This window comes from Corvus brachyrhynchos, unplaced genomic scaffold (assembly GCF_000691975.1).
Source record: "Corvus brachyrhynchos isolate BGI_N302 unplaced genomic scaffold, ASM69197v1 scaffold70, whole genome shotgun sequence".
In the NCBI taxonomy this organism is placed as follows: domain Eukaryota; kingdom Metazoa; phylum Chordata; class Aves; order Passeriformes; family Corvidae; genus Corvus; species Corvus brachyrhynchos.
In genome coordinates this window covers 1,737,712-1,749,893 of record NW_008236217.1, presented here as the reverse complement: position 1 = coordinate 1,749,893, position 12,182 = coordinate 1,737,712, and the positions used below count along the sequence as shown (strand labels likewise).

The 12,182-nt window shown below is 40.6% G+C and overlaps 1 protein-coding gene across 2 annotated transcripts in view; it reads right to left on the bottom strand.

Moving 5' to 3' along the window:
- Nucleotides 1-11,912, bottom strand: part of PCNX2 (pecanex homolog 2 (Drosophila)) — a 143,554-nt gene extending 131,642 nt beyond the window's left edge. For both annotated transcript variants that reach the window (XR_001865548.1, XM_017745316.1), the window contains exons 1-4: nucleotides 11,827-11,912; nucleotides 11,060-11,088; nucleotides 9,455-9,491; nucleotides 7,291-8,580 (exon numbers count right to left, since the gene is read on the bottom strand). Coding sequence is in view for 1 of the 2 variants with exons in the window: in XM_017745316.1 (XP_017600805.1) it covers nucleotides 7,291-8,580; nucleotides 9,455-9,491; nucleotides 11,060-11,062 (1,330 nt within the window). In the remaining variant the exon portion in view is untranslated. The remainder of the gene's footprint in view (nucleotides 1-7,290; nucleotides 8,581-9,454; nucleotides 9,492-11,059; nucleotides 11,089-11,826) is intronic.
- Nucleotides 11,913-12,182: the final 270 nt, after the last annotated feature.

The following is a 12,182-nucleotide window of genomic DNA, read 5'->3' as shown; positions in this document are numbered from 1 at the left end:
TAGGGAAATACTTTGTATCTGTTGTGCGTGGAAGCAAAATTCAGTAGGTCGTCCAGATCTATTTTATTTCCTTTTGGGGAAAAAAAAAGCAGGGGAACAGACAACATTTTTTTCCTTTCTCAGTTAAATCTTTAAACTCCAGTTTAAGCAGAAACTGTGTCATAACTGAAGCATCCCCTTAATGATGTAACCATACCTGTGGGTGGTGATGGAGCCACAGATACCTAATCAAAATGACCTTCCTAAAGGCTTGGGCTGTTCAGGCTGTAAGAATAATTGATAGAGATCAGAAACTATGGTTTAAATAACCTAATTGGTCCCATAGTGCCCCAAACTAGCTTTAGGGCTGAAACAATTAAAAAGATTTTTTAAATTTGATTATCTAGTGGTTTCAGAAAATGCTTCTCTCTTTTCTATTCCAAACCACAAGCCTTGCAGACTTCTTTTTCCTGCTGTGGTAAAGAGTCATAATAACAAAAACCTAAACGTACTGCTTCTTACAAGTTTTACGTGCCAATCAGACAACACCACGGTGATGAGTACTTCCAGCACTGGAAAGGTGGGCCATGATGGCTTCATGACTGGTTTTCAAGACTATTACTCGTCTTCTTCCAGGTGACTTACACCTTCAGTATTTAAATGAAGATAGAGGTGTCTAGACTAGGAGTGTCCTGCCAGAGTACGCAATCAGCTCTACGTCACCAAATGCTCCCTGCGTGGAAATTGTGCTGGCAAAGCTCAAATACCAGGAAAAACCTTTTCCAAGTGCAAGAGCAGGCTAAAAAGGACAACATGGCAGTGTACTTGCACTTTTCCCTGTGCCATTTACCCTTATCCACAGCTCCACACATGTCCAGCGCATACATGGCTGGGCTCACAGTAATATCAAGATCAGACCAAGGCTCTGCAATAACCACGTAATTTATCTGGAAATTATATGCCACATGACTCAGACATGTGAGGTGTAACTATCAGGACTCATGGCTAAACAGTCTTGGGGCAGGGTGACTCAGAAGAGTCCTGCACAAACAGCCAAGTTTTGGTCTGTACACCATTTTCATATTTTGATAGAGCACAAGACATAAACTTAAGTTATCCTGGTAAAATATTTACCAAGAGGAACAATCCTTATATGTCATACATAAAATACTTTATGTAAACATTTTTGTCTGCACCAAAGACTTTTAACAGGATGGCAACATTACTTACAAGTATACCATCCCAGTGCTGACAAATGAGCTCCTAATTTAAAAGCAGTTACAGTACCATAATTTCTTTTGCCATGTAACCTTTTCACTTATAGAACAGATTCTAAGCGTCCCAAATCATCTTTATAGACAAACCCCTGTTCTACTCTAGGAGAAGGCTGAAAACAATTTTAAAGTTGAAATGGAACAGCCTTTGTACATATGTAAAAACAGTGAGTCCAGAGGAGGGCCACCAAGATGATCAGAGGGATGGAACCTCTCTCCTGCAAGGAAAAGGTGAGAGAGTTGGCTGAGATTTCAGCCTAGGGAAGGCTCCAGGGAGAACTTATTGCAGCCTTCCAGTACCTGAAGAGAGACCACAAGAAATCTGAAGAGGGACTTTTTACAAGAGTGTGTAACAATAAAACAAGGAAGAATGTCTTTACACTGAAAGAGGGCAGGTTCAGATTGGATATTTGAAAGAAATTCTTCACTGTGAGGGTGGTGAGGAACTGGTACAGCTTGCCCTGAGAAGTTATGGATGCCTCATTCCTGGAGGTGTTCAAGGCCAGGTTGGATGGGACTCTGAGCAACCTGGTCTAGTGGAAGGTGTCCCTGCCCAGGGCAGAGGGGGGTTGGAACTAGATGATCTTTATTAAGGTCCCTTCCAACCTAAACCATTCTATAATTCTGTGATACAGCAATCACAGTAACCAACTATCAGTGTATCTCAACCTTAAAGTTGCCTTACTATTAGGTAATTAGAATGAAATTTTATTTCTCTGTAACTTTTCTCCAAAACATTTTTACTATTTGTGACCCCTTAACAGAGTCTTCCAAACCTTCTTCCTCATCTTTTACTTACATATCCCTATCCCAACCTTCATCACTCACTCCTGTACGATAAAATGCCACTGCTGTCATAATTTCAAACACCATCTGGTTTGAAATCTGGGCAAGCAGAATTAAGCTAATTAAGCCTGTCTTTCTTCTGTTCATTAATTGCTTTGCTACAGAATCCACTTTCTTCAACATTATGCTCCAAAACAGAAATTTTCACTTTAAAAGATATTTGTTGCCTGTTCAGCCACAGAGAATTGATTTCAAATCACTCTATGCTTTTGTTAGTACCAGCATGAAACAAAAGTTCTACATCTGTGAACTGTGCCATTCATATATGTGGAGTATAAATCCTAAAGACATTCCTAATCCTTTCTTCACCAGCTGCTTTAGCAGAAACATCTAGTTTATGCACTTTATTCTCTACCCAAATTTGTCTATTATGCCACAAATACATTAAAAAAAACAACTGACATTTAAGCTGGTCATCCACCAGACAATGGGAGTGCCCAGGGAATGCCACACTGTCCAAGAATTGCTACAAGATTTCAGCATGGACACTGAAGAAGCACATGGCATTACCCATTAATGAGGATTACCACATTAATCCTGAAGGAACAGGAAAAACTAGCAACAGGCATTGTACCAGCTACAGGAAGTGACTTGCTCAAAACAATCTCCTCTGTCAGCAGCAGAGCTAGGAGTAAGTAGCCTAATCATTATACCTACCAATTACATGAGAATACAGACCTCTGAAATAACCTTGTATTTTCTTTGCAGATGTCAGACTTGTCATCATACGTGCTATTAGCTCTTCGATTTAAAGCCTGAAGTCTTAAAATTTCAACCTGTCAAGCCTTACCCATTGAGCATCAGATTTAGAGAACTGAGTTCTGCACACCAGTTCCTCCACATCCAAAGAGTTAGGGAGATACACAACTGCTCAGAGATGAGACAGCACCAGGCAGGGCTTTATTTCCTAGGTGCTACCGACCTGCCTACAAAATCATGTGCTGTCACTTCCCACCACAGCTGTCAACTGCACCAGTGACTCAATGCACAAGATCCTTCTTCCCCATGACTATATGGCACGTGATAGTCCTCCTCCTCATATGCAAGGGAAAAAAAAAAAAAAAGAGTCTAAAAATACCCACAGGAGTATGTTTTAGTTTTTTATAGGAGAAGGGTAATTGCTTGGGATCCAGAACAACTCACTCGAGGCTGTGGTTTGTGCACTGCCCAGAATGATGAGTACCTTTTCTAAAAAGAGCCTGCAAAACATCTAAATTCAGGCCATGCAGTCCTGGTTTAGTTTCTCCCGCGCCAGTCCCCACCACTCCCACAACAGGCTTTGCTCCCTGGGTGATAGTATTACCTAACCTAGATTAAAAGCCAGCTGTGCCAAAGGGGACATACAGGAGGTTTTGCCCTGCATAAGTCTGATGCACAACTGCTCTTACTTGGTTCAAGACACATCAGAGGAACCCAAAGCAAGCCAATAAACCCAGATTTCCTTACACTTCCCAAACACTGAAAAAAATTTACAGTTGCCCTACAACACACTTTCATCAAGCGGGTGGTACAAGTGTAATTCAAAACTGAAAGGACACTGGTCTGAAAGTCAGTTTTAGCAACAGTGTCAGTGATATTTTCTCACAATCTAGAAGAGGTAGAGTGGCTATAGAACAGCTCTTAGAGCTTTTATATCCTATATTTTAACAGATTAAATCTGGGACCCTTAGTAGTGTAAAGCAAGGTTTTCACTTTCTCATACTGCATTTTACCAAGCTGTCTATTGGTGAAGGCTTATGTGGTCAAGATGATAACTGCTCTACTTCCACAGAACACACAAGTTCTATGAGGGACCACCCATAACAAAGACCCATCCACAACATTCACTCACTTTCCGGACTGTTCTGATGAGCACATTTCCCCACGTTCCACAAATTATGCAAAATACCAGCTTTCTTTTGCACAGCTCTGAATATCCAGCTTTCAAGGCATTTGCCAAGTTTCTCACATTGCCTAATAAAAAAACCTTTCTGGGGTGCATTTCATGCTCATTTGGACCAGACATCTATTACTAACTTTGCCAATTAGACGGTTTGCAAGGTTAAAAAGAACAAAAACCAAACAGAACCAACCTCCTCCCTCAAAACAACTGGTGCATAACTTGACTCTATTCCCACACACACACTTTTCTTAACAACCACTCTAATGTGGGAATAATGTTTATTCAGATCCGTTCCAAGATGCTGTATTGTTAAAGCATATTTGCAATTGCAAGGTTGTAAATAAATTAAAGGCTTTCTTATTCCTAAAACTCAGTCTTGCTGTGGAGAAGCTGCCAGTAATGACAGTAATTTATTTTAGCAAACAGCACGTTCTGACTAGGCTAGAAAACAAAGCCTACTTGCTCTTAAAAATAACTGCCTTTGAACTACCTCTCCCAAGCTCAAGGAGTTCAGATTGAATCTCCTCTTTCCCACAGCACCAGTTCAAGGCGCAGAATCAACAGCTGCCATCCCCACTCCTGCAGGGCACCCCCTTTCCAGTCGTTCCATGTCTGTTTAAGGGTGACACTTGCTGAGTCCACACTGGAAACAAAGACACTTAATTACACACATATGCAGCTCAACTTCACTATCTCACAAAAGTACAGACTTAAGAAAATAGAAATAGGAAGATTTAGAATAGATACTAGGAAGAAATTCTTTACTGTGAGGGTGGTGAGGCACCAAAACAGGTTGCCCAGAGAAGCTGTGGATGTCCCATCCCTAGAAGTGTTCAAGGCCAAGTTGGACAGAGCTTGGAGCAACCTGGGATAGTGGGAGGTGCCCCTGCCTATGGCAGGGGTTTGAAACTAGATGATCTTTAAGGTCTCTTCCAAAAAAAACTATTCCATGATTCTATGAAATTCAGTTCAAGTCACTAAATAAGAGCTTGGTTTGAGGGAACAACAGAATTCTTCTGTTTCCTCATGATCTTGTATAAGAAGAATCTTGTTTGCCAGATCTAAAGCACAGTAACACATTAATAAGTTTTGGGGGTGGGGTTTGGGGGTTTTTTTGTCACTGTGGAATCTGAGTCTGACTAATTCTGATCATCCATTTCTTTCTTTTATGCAGCAACCCTCCCCATTCATATTATTTGAGGGTACTTGTCTGAAAGACCTTTCTAGACTAGCTACCCTCTCTCTTTTTAAATTTTCATTTAAATTTACCTCTGAAATTCTCTTTTCCAGCTAAGTCACATCACTCAGAAGTACAGTTTTTGTGTAAATGTTCCTTTTTATGGTTGAGGAACAGGAAAAAAAATCACAATCTGCTTGCTGCACCCCTCATGTTGCTGTGTGGTGTTGTGCAGGCAGGTGACTCTGCACCCTAGGAATTCATCAGAGCTCAGCAGGCTCAGGTGAGAAGCAGGGCTTGCCCAGCATTTGTCTTGGGCAACCAGAGCACAAACCGGAGCCAGCTGGGCAGGGTGATAAGCTAGATAGAGAAGGACAGAAACTGCGCTGAAGAATAAACAGTCTGAGAAAGCAGGACAGATGACTAAGATACACCAGAAGAGAGGCAGCAGGTACAGGAAGAGCAAAATTTGACAAAGGAATGGATAGGAGGGTAAGTACAGGAGAAGTGAATGCAAGCTGTGGTGAGGCAACAGCTTCAGGTGGGCTCAATAGAGTGGAAAAGCCCAAAACAGCAACAGTGAGGATTGCTAGGAAGAACAGAAGGGAAGAAGAGAGAGTACCAATATGAAGAGGAAGACAAATAAGGAGGTGGCACAGGAGGGGAGTGCCTAAATTGAGAAGGGATGACTGAGGAAGGAAAGGCACAGAATTAGAAAAAGTGGAAGAAAAATGGACCCAAGCGAAAGATGGAATGAGATAGGGGTGTAATACATTGGATAGGACAGACTTAAAGAAAGACAGAGTGAAAGGTAAAAAAAAAAAGAAAATGACATACTGAGAAGATAAATCTACTTATTTTTCTAAACAAGATAAAAGTACGCATTTCACAATAGTTTTTAAAAAAGCTTTTAAGTCAGTTGGGCATTATTCATGTAATGGAAGGTTCTTGCAGGAATGAGCTAGTGGAACAGGGAGCAGGCAAAATAGGAGTGCCAAGTTGTTCTAGTTCTTCCACGCAAACTGAGTATTGAGACTGCATCCTCTCAGGCTTTCTTAAAACAGCTTATTATAGGATCTAAGGTAAAACAAATATTTTGGAGAAGGGGAAGATACAGGTTGTCTTATTTCACTTTGACTCAGATCTTCTAATCTGATTGCACTGACCACTTGGGGAAGTACCCTGAGATTGCATCTGCCTTCACCACACGGTATCTCACATCCTCATTAAATGGCCCTGCCAGTTTTGCCAAGAGGGCTGCTAGAGACACTACGAACAACACTCCTTCCCAACAGAAAACAGTCACAGAGTTCAGTGACAGCAATGAGAACGCTGAATAAAACCAGGTATTTCTATACAGGAGCTATAAATTGTACTGCATATAGGTTTTTAAATTAGCTGATTGATTTTAAGTAAAAGCCCTCGATTAAATGGAAACTTGCATGGGAATATATTATTTTTCATTAAAACACTGGGGGCTTTCACTGAAAACAGGCACCAAACTTTTTTCCTTAAAATGCGAATATATTAATTTTAAGTGACTGAAAATCAAAACTCTCACCTATTGAGAACAAATACATGATTTTTGCTTTTTTTTTTAATTATAAGCCAACCCACAACCATTCAGGAAATTTAGAAATACAGATATGTGTGCACCTATGCATTAGCTAAAAGTTGAACCATCTCCAGTGACAATTCCAGCTTTCATACTTAGAGGCACACAGACAACTCCTCAACATGCACCTCATAAGATGTGCAAGGGCAGGTGTAATGCTGTAGCTATACACATTTTTGCAAGATACTTTTGGTATTTCAACAATCCAGGCACACTATTTTAGTACAGAATACTAGATACATAACGGACACCTACTAAGCTTATCACTAGGTTTCCTACAAGAAGAAAAACAGTTTTCTTCAAGAAGATAAAAATATTTAAAAACTGCAGCTGGCACTGTCACATACTTTCACTAAACCACTTTGTCACACCAAGTCCAGCCCTACTATGGCCCCATTAACAAAACCAGTCTTCCTCTGGGAATTGTCCTACTGCAGATATCCAGCTAAGCTGCTGTAAGCAATCAAACTCTTCATAAAATCTTTATTCCAAAAGAATTGTGAGCCATGCATAATACCTCCAACAAGCCCATTTTCCTTTGCCGTCTCCATTTTGACAGTGGATTGATTAGATGTCTTCATCTTTGAGGTATTAATGGATTCCAAGAGGGAGACAAATTCTAGGAAGTTAGATTCATTGGGCATCTGTCCTTCTTTAGCTTCTAGATCTGATTTAGAGGTTGGTAAGGTCTTTTCTTTGTCAGATACCTCCATGAAATTCTTACTTAAAAGCACATCTGTCCCGCTGTCTACACTCAACACCCGCATGTGCCTCTTTTCATGAGCAGTTCTACAGGACTGCGGGTCTAGGTTATGCAGCTCTTCCTTAGAACTTAAATCCACAGTCTGGACATTTTCCAAAGCATTTTCCTGATTTGGATCTGAACAAGTGTTAGTTTCTAGAGGTGTATTTGCTGGGTTGCTGTGCTCCTTTACTGCATCACCCGATTCATAGCCAGAGCATTGGTTGGATGACAGCTCTGCCCTCAACATTTCCGGAGCTCTGTCACTTTCACTAACTTCTGAGCAAGGCTTAGCTTTACTGTCATCAGACAGGTCAAACGTGATAACGGGAATTCTGAGTTGTTCATTAGTTTGCTGACTTGACCAGCCTGCTCTAACTACACCAGAGTCAAGAGCTGAGCTTGTTCTCTCACTTTCCAGGGCCTGTAAGTGGACAGAGCCTGGTAGGTCACTGAGGGTGGTGTTTGGGGTAGTACTCATTGTGATAACAATTTTAATGGGCTCACACAGCTGGTCTGCAGGAAGAGAATTGTCCACAACTTCAACAGCAGTCTCACTGTCTGAGCAATCAAGGTCCTCATGGCTACTGCCAGCTTTTAAAGAACTTTCCATGTGCTCGTGCTCTTTGGTTGCAATGGCATTGCACTGTGGACAGTTACTGATAAAGCCCATCTGTGGTGATCCATCTGGCAATTTCTCTCTTTTGTAGCTTTTAGGATTACTTAAATGGTCTGAAATAACTGAATTTTCACTGTCCCATGGCTCTGAAGAAACTCCAGTCCTTAAAATATCACCTTGTGATGAAGAAATGTTGGAGAAGTTTTTAGCTATGTCTCTGTCCACAAGAATATCTTGGGATCCATGGTGTCCACAAGGCTGTCCATTCACTCCTTTTTCATTTACTCCATCACCAGGAAATGTTTCCATAGCAGCTGGTTTTGTTGCTATTGCTGATGTAGTGGCACCTGAACCAGAGGTTGTAGAAACAGGTAACATATCTGCTTTGATACAGGGTGAGGTAGATGAAACTCGTGGTGTAGCCTGGTCTTCTAGTACCGTAACACCTAAGGAAAAACATGTGGGCATTAGGTCTCACAAACATGAACACTAAGCATTATTAAAGTATGATCTTTAACCAACAAAATCTGATCCAGAGCAGAGCAAAGGAAGCACAGATGATGTAGCTGATTAAAACAGTTCCAAAGCACAGAAGTTTTTTTGTTAGCTACATATGAAATACTACAAAAGCAAGATAGAACCCTTCCAAGTCAGGACAAGTGTAGCAGCATGTCTATTTAAATAATCAAAACAGCTGAAGAAACAGCTAGTTTCAAAATCAAAATGTTTTATAGAACTATCCCTACTTAGGGAGAGATGAAAGAAAGAATAAGCCAATGATGCAGGTTTGCTGAATCACTTTCTGCAATTCCTAAATGGCCACATAGGATACTGTCATCAGCTTTAACTAAAAGGAAGTAATATTTAAAATATTAAGACATCTCAAACACTGGAACTGTAGGCAATGTAAGGTGTACTGGAATATACAATACAGAGCTAAAGGTTGACAACCACAATGGAAGTCCACAGTCAGATGTTTAAAGGCTCTAAGATGAAATCCAAGTGTTAGGTTCCTAGTTTAATGCTTTACAGAAGCACAGAGCTTCCCAAGAATGTGGGGCAAGGCTTTTTCATCTCCCTGTATCAAAATGGGGAGAGCTATTCACACAACCCTCAAAAGGTTGCATCCCAAAAAGGTTGGCTGACAGCTGAGAAAGCTTAGCCTGTTAGAACACCCTTGAAATTTAGTTCTGGCTCTTCAACTCAGATCCTAGTAGGAGGCACAACAGAACCTGCCACGGGATCCTCTGTGCCATTACTTTTTGTGCCAAGCAATGATTAAACAACAGTTTAAGGGGATTTATAAAGCTTTTAAAATACCTCTAAGATCTTCAATAGTTTCCCGTGTTGGCAGGTCCTAAAAAAATGAAAAGAAACACACAAGATTAACATGGTCACTTATTAAATTCTGTTGGGAAAATAACCATCTATCAATGTAGCTATCAATAGCTATCTAATCAAAGGTTAATTACAGCGTTGGTAAGCTGCTTAACATCACTGAAATTTGAACACGTACCTTGCACAAAATGCAAGGGGTGGGTGAGGGAGATGGTTATAGAACAGTCATGCTCCAAATTGAATCACTGCAATTGTGTGTGATGTTTGGGGAGGGGAAAGAAAAGGAAGATGTCCTCTAAAAAAAAAAAAATTTGCAGTGCCTAATCCAGATACTTTTTTTTTAATCATTAAGGAATGGAATGTGTTCATCTGTTCCACTTTTCCAGCCATGTGTTTCCAAAGCACTAGAATGAAAAGTCTGGTCTCTAGCATTGGTAAATATTCCTCAATGGAAAACTAGAAGACAGAGACATTAAATTAATATAGTATCATTTAGATTCCAAGAAAGCTTTGAAGGTCATCAAATCCCCTCTGCCATACACACACACTCAAAGCAGGTACAGTTTGAACAGGTTGCTCAGGGCCATCTCCAACAGAGTTTTGAAAATCTCCAAAGAAGGAGATTTCACAACTTCTCTGGAAAACCTCTTCCAGTATTTGACCACTCACTTGGTAGGGAAAAAAAAAAAACACCAAACCAACCACCAAACAAACAAAACAACCCCACACAAAAGACATTAAATGTAATTGATCTAACTGTAGCTTTCCATGGCCGCAACTGTTTCTTATCCTGTCACAGGGCACCTCTGAGAAGAGAGTGCTCAGTCTGCTGTGTATCTTACTATTAGAAAGCTGCAGACAGCAGTAAGCTCCTCTTCTACTCTTACAAAAGATGTTAGCCTTACAAAGGCTAAAACATCCCATCTGCCTGTCCTTACACATCATCCTCAATCACGTTGGTGGCCTCTGCTGGATTCTCATCAGAAGGTCAATGTGCATGGGAACTAACTGGGGAGCTCAAAACAAAACACAATACCCCAGAGGAACACTTCAGGAGTTCAAATTCAACAGCCCAAGTGCATAATTAAGAACGAGACATTGAAAAAAATGTGGCTCTTTTCTGACTGACAGGCACCAAAACCAAGAGGAAATAATTATTATTTTCTAAAATTTCATGGTGGTATCCTGGCAGCAAGAACAGGAGACGTGGTTTGACAAGACCCAACCTGCATGTTTGGAAGTGGGAGACTAGGATGAGATCCCAGGAAGACATAGGTTTGCAGAATGGACAAATACCAGAATACTGGAGAGCAGGACAGAAACAAGGTGAAAAATATTTTACCTCATTAAAAAAAACAAAAAAAAAAAAAAACAAAAAACAAAAAAAAACCAAACCAAAAGAACTATTAATGTCTGTGAATCATACAGATGCTACAAAAAGGTAAAAACACTCCAGGAAATGAAGAAATAGTTCTGATTCAGACCAGGATTTGAATAATTTGTAGTAAATAGGGATAAAGGGTGGGTGTGGAGGAATACAAAGACAGAATGAAGTATCAAATAGCCACTTATTCAGAAATCACTAACCATCCTCTGCACTGACTGAGGCAGGAGTCCTGTAGAAAAAAATAGCATGGCATCACATAATTAAAGATGTTATCACAGTATGCAAGGGGAGTAGCTTAAGATTACACAGACAGTGTTATTCTGTTTCTTAATTTTTTGAAAATTTCTTCAACTTATCATGAGTGTTTCCTATTTTTTTCTTTCATAACATTTACATACATCACCTTCATCATTTCATATACCTTTGATTTATTAAGCATGGCCAATGGCATTGAGTGCACATACATGTACTTTTAACCTCCTGTAGACATCTCCTAGATTTAAATGGCTTTTATGCTTTGTTTAAATACTCAAGAGATGGTTTTGGTTCATTTTATAAGCATAAGTCTAGTTACACAAAACCAAATTATTAATGCTCCGGGAGCAGATCCCTTCAGAGGCAACAAAATAATGCTGATTGCATTAGCCTCTCTGCCTTCTCTCAAAGCAGCCACAACAGCTAGTTGCTCTTGGCAAGATTTCCAAATGCCACTTGCTATCTATAGAGCAGAGAGACCCCTCCTAAGAAGTGCAGCATTATGTAGGACAGTTTCAGCTCTGCAAAGCCAAACCTTTAGGACAAGGCTGACTGGCAGCAGTGGTATACCCAAGTAGATGCACGGAATGACCCCTCCTCCTTGGAGCAGACCTATGTTACAAGCAAGCAGTAGCTGGCAACACAAAACTGTGTGTGGTGAGCTGTGGACTGCACGAGGTGAGGACACTGCTGGAGAGGGGCACATACTAACCGTTGCTCCAGGTGAGTCCTGCGAGTGCGGAGCCTGCGCTCTGGAACCGTCAGGAATTGTTTGGGTGGAGTCATTTTGGCTGGTCTCACCGACGACATGATCCCCCGAGTTATTGCTGAAGCGAAAGCAAATGAAAGATAAAGAAATGCTTCTTACCACGGGGCATCACAGTGAGTTTTGGGAAGTAGTTGAAGAATAAGAACAAAATGGGAAGAAGTAGCACAGCACAATGAAGTAAGAGCACTTCTTTCTCCTCCAATGATAAAAGCCCAGGGCTGTAAAAATACTGTAATGCTTTTCTGCACTTCCTTCCTCACCAAGACAACTTGATAAAAATAAAATAAGAAAAACCCCTC